This window comes from Oncorhynchus masou, chromosome 22, assembly GCF_036934945.1.
Source record: "Oncorhynchus masou masou isolate Uvic2021 chromosome 22, UVic_Omas_1.1, whole genome shotgun sequence".
Taxonomy (NCBI): Eukaryota; Metazoa; Chordata; class Actinopteri; order Salmoniformes; family Salmonidae; genus Oncorhynchus; species Oncorhynchus masou.
In genome coordinates, this window is record NC_088233.1 from 12,686,761 (window position 1) to 12,699,648 (window position 12,888).

The following is a 12,888-nucleotide window of genomic DNA, read 5'->3' on the forward strand; positions in this document are numbered from 1 at the left end:
TTTACAGCACTGCTGTACACCACATCTTTTTACTACTACGTGTTGCTCACCTCCTCAGTCTTCCTGCGCAAAATTAGCTCCTGTTGTCTCTTCTGGGCTTCTAGTAGCTTCAGCTGGTGCTGTGAAACACACATTTCAATGACATTCAGTAACGCCAGTAGCAGTAAGTTGCATTAGCATGGGATTCAGTAACACCAGTAGTAGTAAGTTGCATTAGCACGGCATTCAGTAATGGCAGTAAGTTGCATTAGCATGGGATTCAGTAACACCAGTAGCAGTAAGTTGCATTAGCATGGGATTCAGTAACACCAGTAGCAGTAAGTTGCATTAGCATGGGATTCAGTAACACCAGTAGCAGTAAGTTGCATTAGCATGGCATTCAGTAACACCAGTAGCAGTAAGTTGCATTAGCACGGCATTCAGTAATGGCAGTAAGTTGCATTAGCATGGGATTCAGTAACACCAGTAGCAGTAAGTTGCATTAACATGTGCTTAAAGCTGGAACGCTTAAATGGTGAAACTGCTACAACTTTACAGTAACTGGATAACGAGCTATAAGAAGAAAGTTTGGGTCAGCATGATGAAGAGGCCCGTTCAGCTCCAAGCCTGACAAACTAAGCTACGGATCCTATGGTTCACCTCCTGTTTGCGCTGGTCCTTCTTGAGGGTGGCGATCTCTCGGTTTCTCCTGGACTCGGTCATCCTGTTCTTCTCCTGCTGATCCTTCATCTGCTTCATCAGACGAACCTGCACAATACAGCGCATTCACATTTACATCAATATCAGTCTTGAATTACTTAACATTCCTGGTGGAGCGATGGAACTCGGCAGCGGACCCCGTTCGACTTCATTCCGGCAGATTCCTCCCATCAATTTCAGTACAGTATCAATGTAGTACCAACAAACATTAACACCTCACAGTGGTTAACAGTGTCGTATCGTTCGTGGTTCAAGTACGTCTTCTTGATACCTTTGTCTTCTTCATCTCTGTGACGTCCAGTTGGAGCTTCTTCAGCTGTGTCTCGTACTTGGATTGGTTCTTGAGCAGGCGTGCGTGTTCCTTCTGGGCTGACTGTAGCTTCTGTAGTTCCTTGTTCATGATGCTCAGCTTCTTCTCGTACTCCTGCTTGATCTTCTTAGCCTTATCGTCGCTGCATGTCTCCACTGAGCCTAAGAGGGGGGGGGGGGGTAAAGACAAAAGGGTCATTTCTTGACCCAAGGAATATCCCTTCTCTGCTGTAACCCTTCACACCTGTGACTCTATTGGTCAGCTGCTCACCAGGGGTCTTATTTACCCAAGGTGCTTGCACATACACTCTAAACCTTGCCTGCACCAGTTTTCCTGCAAATGTTGGTAGTTCTACATTTTGAACCTGGCAGGTAAGTGTGCGCATCTCCACGCATATCACAGGACGTCTCTCCCTTTCTGACACAACTGGTTTAAATGATTCCTGCTACACAACAAATAGTAGTCTACCATTTATCAAAATCCCCCATTCAATAGCCAAGCATACAGGAAAGTAAATAGACCGGTAGCCTTGACCGTATGAGACATTACAGCTATATTTTCTGTGTGATAGGAGTAGGTGCATGACATCATAGCTCATTTCATTTCAGAGCCTATACCAAGGCAGGAGATCACAATCATGTATTGATGAACAATATAATGAACAACAAGTTGTCTTCTACAAAGAAGTATGGGTTCTAACATTTATTTTTAAATTATTCAAAAGGACAATCAATCTTGTAGAAAACGCAACCAGTGTTTGTCACTTGCTCGGCGACACGGATGTTTAGTTTGGAGAAGTCACTAACATTCTGCCCACACCCCTACACACCCTCTACACCTACATCAAATCCAGCTTTCCAGTAAAATCCAGCTGTTCAATTGCTTTCTTTCGGGTCACTGGTTCTAAAGAACCACAGCAAAATCAAACCTCTTCACAGTGTCAACTGAAGCCAGTGACGGCCTTAGCCGTACCCCGTAGCTCTGCAGCAGTCACACTTTTCACTTCCTACCGTGATAGCGCTTACCCATGTTGTGCAGCACCCGGTCTCTCTCCAGCTGTGTGTCTCTGATCTTGCTCTGCAGCATCATCAGTTTCTGCTCGTACTGCTGTTTGAGCGTGTGCAGACGGCGCTGGCTGTTCTCCAGTTCATCTATCAGCTTCTGCTTGATGGCGATCTCACACGTGATGTTGGCCAGGTCCGCCTGGAAGTTCTCTGGTGGGTGAAGTACATTCACATGGGTTTCACATAGACAGACATATTTAGTAGCTCTCAACACAGTGATGTTGGCCAGGTCCGCCTGGAAGTTCTCTGCTGGGTGAAGTACATTCACATGGGTTTCACATAGACAGACATATTTAGTAGCTCTCAACACAGTGATGTTGGCCAGGTCCGCCTGGACGTTCTCTGCTGGGTGAAGTACATTCACATGGGTTTCACATAGACAGACATATTTAGGGTCTCTCAACACAGTGATGTTGGCCAGGTCCGCCTGGACGTTCTCTGCTGGGTGAAGTACATTCACATGGGTTTCACATAGACAGACATATTTAGGGTCTCTCAACACAGTGATGTTGGCCAGGTCCGCCTGGAAGTTCTCTGCTGGGTGAAGTACATTCACATGGGTTTCACATAGACATATTTAGGGTCTCTCAACACAGTGATGTTGGCCAGGTCCGCCTGGACGTTCTCTGGCTGAAGTATAGTGAACATGGGTTTCACATAGACAGACATATTTAGGGTCTCTCAACACAGTGATGTTGGCCAGGTCCGCCTGGAAGTTCTCTGGTGGGTGAAGTACATTCACATGGGTTTCACATAGACAGACATATTTAGGGTCTCTCAACACAGTGATGTTGGCCAGGTCCGCCTGGACGTTCTCTGCTGGGTGAAGTACATTCACATGGGTTTCACATAGACAGACATATTTAGGGTCTCTCAACACAGTGATGTTGGCCAGGTCCGCCTGACGTTCTCTGGCTGAAGTATAGTGAACATGGTGGCATATACGTCACAGTAGCTGTTACACACCCTTTAAAATAAAAGATATTGCCTTTATTCAACCAGGTAAGTTAATGAAACACATTTTTCTATCAAAAAAACAAATGTCTCATTTTGCAAGAATGTTAGTTACTTTATGCTGCAGGGAGTCTCTAAAATAGATAGCACTCCAATGTTTTTGTCTTACAAAAAAATCTATGAGTACATTTACATGCACACTAATAATTCAACATTAAACTGATTATGGCAGTGGGCTGATTATGGCATTAGTCATGTAAACACCTAATTCTGTGTAAGGTCATAATCAAAGTAAGGATACGCCGATTAAAACCCCTGGTTTTCTGAGCAATCTTTCAAACTATTAATACATGTAAAAAGCTTAAATTGGCGTTCCAGCAAAGTATTTGATCTGAGTATGTGACAGCACCGGGTAGCACCAGCCTCCCTCTTAAGCTCAAGTAAAGTGAGTTCTGAAAAACTTAAAAGTATACATCTTAGAAATAGTTTACATTCACATTTTATATGTCCGTGGTAGAACGTTTATTTTGATTGGTGATTTTCTGCATTTGTTTAAGTCCCATCAGGTAGCCTGATTTCAGATGTGTCCATGGAAACAGGTCTATTAGGGAAATTGTTTTTGCAAAGCATGTACACGTTTTAAACAAAACTATTATATTAATCTGACTGTCCACAATAATCGTATTATTGTGTGCATGTAACCCTACTCACTGAGTCAAACATGGAGAGCCATGTCCCTTCTATACATGCTATTTCTACGATTTGGCTATTTTACCTTTCTCATCTGACTCAGAGTCTGAATCATCAGAGCTCTCCTCCACATCCATCTCCTCCTCTTCCTCCTCCTCATCTTCCTCATCCTCATGGTCACTCCCCTCCTGAGGTCACAAACAAAAATAGAATAGAAAATGATCTAGTGTCAGCAAAATGGGGTGGGCAAAAACACTTCTCTTAATCCTGAGATATCATTGGACTAATAGGTTGTCAAATATACCATCTCAGGCTCGTCATTGGACCGCTCAGTCAGCTCTTTTTCCATCCCTTGGTCTTGGTCATTGTCGGGGACCTCTTCCTTGACGACACTAGTCGGGGAGAACAGAGAGGCAGGGTGAGACGACATTGAACTGAGCAGACCAAAGGTTCAATAGTATTTATTTTCTAGAGGGGGAAAAAGACAACCGAAAGCATAATAGCATGACAGAATATGCAGCAGCACAAAAAAAAGTAAGTACAGTAATTGTCTGTAAAGGAATCCGTTTTTTTAGTATCTTCCAAAATAAAGGGTGTTAAAAAAGCTAGAGGTAAGACCATTGGTGGTCCATCATATCAGCAAGTCGGGGTGAACAAACAAGTGAGCACAGAAAGAACTGAAGTTTTCCTTCTGGTGTGTCAACTGCCTGCTAAACAAAACAAAATGGCGGTTTAGAAGAAGCGAGGGATGGGAGTGGCAATGTGGTAAAGGGAAGGGGGAACCTGTGACAAACCTGCCATCCTCCTCCTCTACAAGCTCCTCCCTCTCTCTCTCTTCCAGCAGCTGCTGGAGCCTTCAGGGAAAGGTAAGGGTCGAAGGTCACAGGGGAGAGGTGACAAGGAAGGAACGAAGGAAGGAAAGAAATCAGGAAGTACAGAGAATTGGAAGGAAGAGAAGTCATAGGGAGAAACAAACTGTTACTCACCATGGCAACACATTGAGGATATACTGTACAATAACTGCCAGTGTAGTAGAGATTGTTTTCTTGTTTTGGAAAAAAACAATCATTTTGTTCCATAAACCACCATCTCTTTTACCTCTTCTTCTTCTTCCTCTCCTTCTTCTTGAGTTTCTCCAGATCTTTCTTGGCCATCTCGATGATGTCGGAGGCCTCCTTCTCGGGGGCCAGGAGGGCAGGGGAGAAGGTTCCGGGATAGAAGGACTGGCGTGAGGAGGCACGGGACAGGTTCTTACGCAGGTTTTCATTCATAGACTCACTTTCCAGGAGTTTGGCCCTAGGGGGAGGAGGGGAGAACAGTAAAGCTTATTGACAAATTGAAATGACAAATGAAAGGTATTAATCTTAATATAGGGGAGACATTTACTTACCTGAGGTCCTCTATCTCTTTGATATAGCTCCGGATCATGTTCCCAATCTCTTCACTGCCCTCACCTGAATAAACAAAACACGAAAACCTTAGGAAACACACACATACACTTATGAACTATTTAAGACGTGAGGGGATTGGCACAGACATCGACACATTCGAAAACCCACACCTCACATTCCCTCATCTCTCACAGGAGACATACACACACCCCACTCACCTGCCCTGGCGAGGACCTGGTTGGCCTGGTCACTGAGGTACTGTGTGAGTCTGGCCCTCTGGGCGTCAATGGTCTCCTGCATGGCTTTGACCCTGATCCTCAGGTTGCTGTTCTCAGTCTGCAGCATGGTGTTTTCATGGACCATGTCGTTGATGCTCTCCATACCATCCTCTCCCACCATACGCTTACCCTACCAGAGGAAAATGGGTTTAGATCAAATTATAATTCACTAACGGGAAATTATTTTTGGACTCTTTTTCATATACTCCCTCTTTTTCATCCAGTTTTTCTCATCTAATTTACTTTCTCACTCCTCTCTATTCATACCCCCCTCTCTCAGCCCCTCTCCCTCCGTGTCACAATGTGACCCTTTCCTCAACTCTTAACTATGCCCAACAAAACACGCACTTTTGGTCATGTAGTGTAAGTGCACCACATAATTTTGCTCTCTCTCCCCCCCATCTCTCCCCCTCCCTCCCTATCTCTCTTTCCCTCTCCCCTCCCTCCTCTCTCCCCTCCCCACATCTCTCTCTCCCCCTCCCCACATCTCTCTCTCTCTCCCCCTCCCCTCCCTCCTCTCTCCCCTCCCCATATCTCCCCTCCCCTCGCTCTCCCTCCATCTCTCTCTCCCCCTCCCCACATCTCTCTCTCCCCCTCCCCACATCTCTCTCTCTCCCCCTCCCCACATCTCTCTCTCTCCCCCTCCCCACATCTCTCTCTCCCCCTCCCCACATCTCTCTCTCTCCGCCTCCCCACATCTCCATCACTCCATCCCCATCCCTCTTCCCCATCCATCCCCTTATCCCTCCCTCTCCCCCTCCCCACATCTCTCTCTCCCCCTCCCCACATCTCTCTCTCCCCCTCCCCACATCTCTCTCTCCCCCTCCCCACATCTCCCTCTCCCCCTCCCCACATCTCCCTCTCCCCCTCCCCACATCTCCCTCTCCCCCTCCCCACATCTCCCTCTCTCCCCCTCCCCACCCCCCCTCTCCCCATCCCTCTATCCATCCCCCTCTTCCCCCTCCACCCCCTTATCCCTCCCTCTCTTTCCCCCTCCCCACATCTCTCTCTCTCCCCTCCCCACATCTCTCTCCCCCTCCCCACATCTCCCTCTCCCCCCACATCTCCCCCTCCCCACATCTCTCGCTCTCCCCTCCCCACATATCTCTCTCCCCCTCCCCACATCTATCCCCCTCCATCTCCCTCTACATCTCTCCCTCTCCCCCTCCCCACATCTCTCTCCCTCTCCCCACATCTCTCTCACCCTCCCCACATCTCTCCCTCCCCACATCTCTCCCTCTCTCCACATCTCCATCACCCCCTTATCCCTCCCTCTCTCCCCCTCCCCACATCTCTCTCCCCCTCCCTCCCCACATCTCTCTCCCCTCCCTCTCCACATCTCTCTCCCCCTCCTTCCCCACATCTCTCTCCCCCTCCTTCCCCACATCTCTCTCTCCCCCTCCCTCCCCACATCTCTCTCTCCCTCCCTCCCCACATCTCTCTCCCCCTCCCTCCCCACATCTCTCTCTCTCCCTCCCTCCCCACATCTCTCTCCCCCTCCCTCCCCACATCTCTCTCTCCCTCCCTCCCCACATCTCTCTCTCCCTCCCTCCCCACATCTCTCTCTCTCCCTCCCCACATCTCTCTCTCCCCCTCCCCACATCTCTCTCTCCCCCTCCCCACATCTCTCTCCCCCTCCCCACATCTCTCCCCACATCTCTCTCCCCCTCCCTACATCTCTCTCTCTCTCTCTCCCTCCCCACATCCATCTCTCTCCCTCCCCACATCCATCTCTCTCCCTCCCCACATCTCTCTCTCTCTCTCCCCCTCCCCACATCTCTCTCTCCCCCTCCCCACATCTCTCTCTCTCCCCCTCCCCACATCTCTCTCTCTCCCCTCCCCACATCTCTTTCTCTCCCTCCCCACATCTCTTTCTCTCCCTCCCCACATCCATCTCTCTCCCCCTCCCCACATCTCTCTCCCCCTCCCCACATCTCCCTCTCTCCCACCCCCCACATCTCCATCACTCCATCCCCCCTCTCCCCCTCCACCCCCTTATCCCTCCCTCTCTCCCCTCCCCACATCTCCCTCTCCCCCCATCTCTCTCTCTCTCTCCACATCTCTCTCTCCCCTCCCCACATCCCCCTCCACCCCCTTATCCCTCCCTCCCTCCCCACATCTCTCTCTCCCCCCCCCCTCCCCATCTCTCTCTCCCCCTCCCCACATCTCTCGCTCTCCCCTCCCCACATCTCTCCCTCCCCACATCTCCCTCTCCCCACATCTCTCTCCCCCTCCCCACATCTCCCTCTCTCCACATCTCTCTCTCTCCCTCTCCCCACATCTCCCTCTCTCCACATCTCTCTCTCTCCCTCTCCCCACATCTCCCCCTCCCCACATCTCCCTCTCTCCACATCTCCATCACTCCATCCCCCTCTCCCCATCCATCTCCCTCCACCCCCTTATCCCTCCCTCTCTCCCCCTCCCCACATCTCTCTCCCCTCCCCACATCTCTCTCTCTCCCACATCTCTCTCCCCCTCCCTCCCCACATCTCTCTCTCCCCCTCCCTCCCCACATCTCTCTCTCTCTCCCCCTCCCTCCCCACATCTCTCTCTCTCCCCCTCCCTCCCCACATCTCTCTCTCTCCCCCTCCCTCCCCACATCTCTCTCTCTCCCCCTCCCTCCCCACATCTCTCTCTCTCCCCCTCCCTCCCCACATCTCTCTCTCTCCACATCTCTCTCTCTCTCCCCCTCCCTCCCCACATCTCTCTCTCTCCCCCTCCCTCCCCACATCTCTCTCTCCCCCTCCCCACATCTCTCTCTCCCCCTCCCCACATCTCTCTCCCCCTCCCCACATCTCTCTCCCCCCTCCCCACATCTCTCTCCCCCCTCCCCACATCTCTCTCCCCCTCCCCACATCTCTCTCTTCCCCCACACCTCTCTCTTCCCCACACATCTCTCTCCCCCCACACATCTCTCTCTCTCCCCACATCTCTCTCCCCTCCCCACATCTCTCTCTCTCCCCCTCCCCCACATCTCTCTCTCCCCCTCCCCCACATCTCTCTCTCCCCCTCCCCACATCTCTCTCTCCCCCCTCCCCACATCTCTCTCCCCCCTCCCCACATCTCTCCCTCTCCCCCTCCCCACATCTCTCCCTCTCCCCCTCCCCACATCTCTCTCCCCCTCCCCACATCTCTCTCTCTCCCCCTCCCCACATCTCTCTCTCCCCCTCCCCACATCTCTCTCTCCCCCTCCCCACATCTCCATCACTCCATCCCTCTATCCATCCCCCTCTTCCCCTATCCATCCCCCTCCCCACATCTCCATCACTCCATCTCCCCATCTCTCTATCCATCCCCCTCTTCCCCTATCCAACCCCCTTATCCCTCCCTCCCTCCCTCACTCTCCCTTCCTTCCCATCCCTCCCTCCATCCCTGTCTCTTACGGTCCTGTACTCTATCAGTTCCATCTGGAGCCTGGCGATTTCTGTCCTGAGAGCAGAGATCTGCTGGGAGGCCTTGTCCTGGTTCACCATCACCTTGTTCTTAATGTTCCTGGCTCTGTTAGCGTACTTCAAGGCGTTCAGAGTCTCCATGAAGTCCCGGTCAGACGGACTGATGCAGGCTATCATCATCGTTTGGCTGAGCGTAATGGGATAATTCAAATTAACATTGGTTCCTCATTGTATGCATTCAACAACATAACAGCTTTGCCTTGGCAAGCCAATGACAAGTGGGCTGAACAAGAAACAGACTGACACCTCAAAGCTGACTCTTAATATGTACAATTTGTATTGATTGACCAAATGCATTTAGTTTGACATGCACGTCATACCAGATTACTATGACAACAATGCTTATAGAGAGAGGGAGAAAGGCCAGACCAATGGCAAACAGACCTGTTTCCACCTAGAGAGTCCTGTAGGAGCCGGGTGAGTTTGGAGTCTCTGTAGGGCACGTGCGTGGATCGCTTGCTCCTGTCTCCCAAAGCACTAATTACATTCCCCAGAGCAAGCTGCAGTTTGGAGGAGTTGACCAAAAAACACAACTCAGAAAAACAGACATTGAAAGTTATTTTCAGAAAGATTCTCATTCCAGGAGTCTACTTGTGTTCATACTGGGCTGTCACGACTTCACAGTATTTACAAGGTACTGCTTTTAACCACTAGATGGCTCTTTAAGGTTAAGAAATAAAAGGCTGCCTCTTTTTAAAGGACTCATCTGACATGATATAATATTCCTATATTGTATTTTGACCAGATCCCTGTAGTGTGTTAGGGAATGGGTGGGTCAGAAGCTGCATACTACTATAGAGGGAATAGGGTCCATTTGAGCCACAGCCAAACTCTCACCAGTCCACAGTTGATGGAGATTCCCTCCTTAGCTCGGTCTCCTGTTGCACCGGTTCTCTTCAGCCTTTCAGAACCGGCCAGGTCCACAAAGTGAAACTTGGCGGTCAGTGTCTCATACTCTTCCATCTCCGAGTTGCCGTTAGCAATCCTGTTGTCAGTCTCGCTGTTGTCTGTCTCGTTGTTGTCTTTCTGTGAGGTAGAAATAACAGGCGGCAGGTAGCTTAGAGGATAATTGCATTGGGCCAGAAAGCAAAAGTTTTCTGGTTCAAATCCCAGAGTCGACTTGGTGAAGAATCGGTCAACGTGCCCTTCAGCACTTAACCCTAATTGCTAATGTAAGTCGCTCTGGATAAGAGCATTGGCTAAATTATCAAAGTGTACATGTAAATAACACCAAGGTGGATGCCTTTGTTTCAGTACCACAAGTCAAAAGCACTGTCCATGCCATTAGTGTAATGTAACTTAGAATGCCAGTACCATAAACATAGAATGCCAGTACCATAAACATAGAATGCCAGTACCATAAACATAGAATGCCACTACCATAAACATAGAATGCCAGTACCATAAACATAGAATGCCACTACCATAAACATAGAATGCCACTACCATAAACATAGAATGCCACTACCATAAACATAGAATGCCAGTACCATAAACATACAATGCCAGTACCATAAACATAGAATGCCAGTACCATAAACATAGAATGCCAGTACCATAAACATAGAATGTCAGTACCATAAACATAGAATGCCAGTACCATAAACATAGAATGCCAGTACCATAAACATAGAATGCCAGTACCATAAACATAGAATGTCAGTACCATAAACATAGAATGCCAGTACCATAAACATAGAATGCCACTACCATAAACATAGAATGCCAGTACCATAAACATAGAATGCAAGTACCATAAACATAGAATGCCAGTACCATAAACATAGAATGCCACTACCATAAACATAGAATGCCACTACCATAAACATAGAATGCCACTACCATAAACATAGAATGCCAGTACCATAAACATAGAATGTCAGTAATAAGAGCACTTTCTGTTAGAGGTCGACTGATTATGATTTTTCAACGGTAATACCGATTATTGGAGGACCAAAAAAAGAGGATACTGATTAAAATCGTATGATTTTTACATTTTTATAAATATATATTATATATATATAAAATAATGACAATTACAACAATACTGAATGAGCAATTAACCCTTTTATTTTAACTTAATATAATACATAAATCAAATCTATTTAGTCTCAAATAAATAATGAAATATGTTCAATTTGCTTTAAATAATATTAAAACACAGTGTTGGAGAAGAAAGTAAAAGTGCAATATGTGCCATGTAAAAAAACTAATGTTTAAGTTCCTTGCTCAGAACATGAGAACATATGAAAGCTGGTGGTTCAATATTCCCAGTTCTTCAATATTCCCAGTTAAGAAGTTTTAGGTTATAGTTATTATAGGAATTATGACGCGTTGACTATTTCTCTCTATACCATTTGTATTTCATATACCTTTGACTATTGGATGTTCTTAAAGTCTAAATATTGCTGCTACATTGCACAACCTTCAATGTTATGTCATAATTATGTTAAATTCAGGCAAATTAATTACGGTCTTTGTTAGGAAGAAACACAGTTTGCAACGAGCCAGGCGGCCCAAACGGTTGCATATAACTGGACTCTCGACACAATTTCCCTAGTTTAATATTGCCTGCTAACATGCACTTATTTTAACTAAATATGTAGTTTAAAAAATATATACTTCTGTGTATTGATTTTAAGAAAGGCATTGATGTTTATGGTTAGGTCAATTTGTGCAACGAATGTGCTTTTTCGCGAATGCACTTTTGTTAAATCATTACAAGTTGAAGGAGTCTGTGATTCGATGATAAATTAACAGGCACCGCATTGATTATATGCAACGCAGGACAAGCTAGTTAAACTAGTAATATCATCAACCATGTGTAGCCAACTAGTGATTTATATGAAGATTGATTGTTTTTTATAAGATAAGCTTAATGCTAGCTAGCAACTTACCTTGGCTCATTGCAGCCACAAGGTCCTTTTGATGCTGCACTCGTGTAACAGGTGGTCAGCCTGCCGTAACAGGTGGTCAGCCTGCCAAGCCGTCTCCTCGTGGATTGCAATGTAATCGGCGTCCAAAAAGGCCGATTACCGATTGTTATGAAAACTTGAAATCGGCACTAATTAATCAGCCATGCCGATGTCGGTCGACCTCTACTTTCTATAGATGTCATTCACATTAAACTAGCGTAATAGAACATGGCAGTGTAGGAGCAGCTGAGTGGCTATATGATTTCTGCAAAATGTCAAGATTAGGAGTAACTCTAGTCACTGTCATAGCATGTCGTAACAGTGTCGTAACACGTGACAAGAGTCGCCTCATAGCAACGAAAGAGTAGATACGGAATAAGATAGGAGTTGGAAAGACAGCACAAAGGGACAGGCCCTCGGGCTAATGAATAATCTGCTCTTGTACGTACATTGTCGGATGCACAGACTCTGACTTGGCACAGGTGAATGGTGAAGATAGCATGAGAACGGGAGCTCTGGACGTTCATCTGGGTGCTGGCGGTGGTTCGACACAGAGCACCCAGCTTCAGACACTGCATCATCTGGGTGAGGAGACAGGGACGAGATTGTAAATTATCTTTTATGCGGTAACATGTCCAGTGTTATTCCGGTTTTTAAAGTCCTACATTGTATGTACACAGCCATACATTTCTTCTGGACCCCCAGACTATACATCCCAATGCACACACCTCTGCCTCGGAGGCTACCGTTCGTGTGGTCACCCCTACTGTGTAGATTCCTCCATTAGCGTCCTCGTGGATTTTTATGTGGGATTTCTGCGTCCGAGCTTCCAGGTCCCGTGTAGAGTCAAACAGATCCAGCACCTCCTCATTGTAAAGCTTAACCAGGACAGAAATACAATATTAGTCTTATTTGTTACCGTTCTGAAATCAGCACTGTGAAATTCTATTGAAATACCACACCTTCTAACAGTATGTTTAAATCCTATGCCAGAGTTCTGATATCACAACTATGCAAGATCACATCTGATTATGTTATAGAGAGAGACAGACAGCCGGACAACGCTGGGACCAAATGGGTCTCCCAATCACGGCCAGCCTGGGATCGAACCCGAGTCTGTAGTGACACCTCAAGC

The 12,888-nt window shown here is 47.4% G+C and overlaps 1 protein-coding gene across 1 annotated transcript in view; it reads right to left on the minus strand.

Moving 5' to 3' along the window:
* LOC135509025 (kinesin-like protein KIF21A) overlaps positions 1 to 12,888 on the minus strand; it is a 65,677-nt gene that overhangs the window by 23,682 nt on the left and 29,107 nt on the right. The window contains 15 exon segments of the mRNA XM_064929316.1: positions 51 to 119; positions 640 to 747; positions 971 to 1,170; positions 2,035 to 2,223; positions 3,803 to 3,905; positions 4,022 to 4,109; positions 4,512 to 4,571; positions 4,816 to 5,013; positions 5,108 to 5,171; positions 5,327 to 5,516; positions 8,770 to 8,965; positions 9,223 to 9,338; positions 9,676 to 9,864; positions 12,203 to 12,334; positions 12,482 to 12,631. Of these exon segments, the coding sequence (XP_064785388.1) occupies positions 51 to 119; positions 640 to 747; positions 971 to 1,170; positions 2,035 to 2,223; positions 3,803 to 3,905; positions 4,022 to 4,109; positions 4,512 to 4,571; positions 4,816 to 5,013; positions 5,108 to 5,171; positions 5,327 to 5,516; positions 8,770 to 8,965; positions 9,223 to 9,338; positions 9,676 to 9,864; positions 12,203 to 12,334; positions 12,482 to 12,631 (2,052 nt within the window).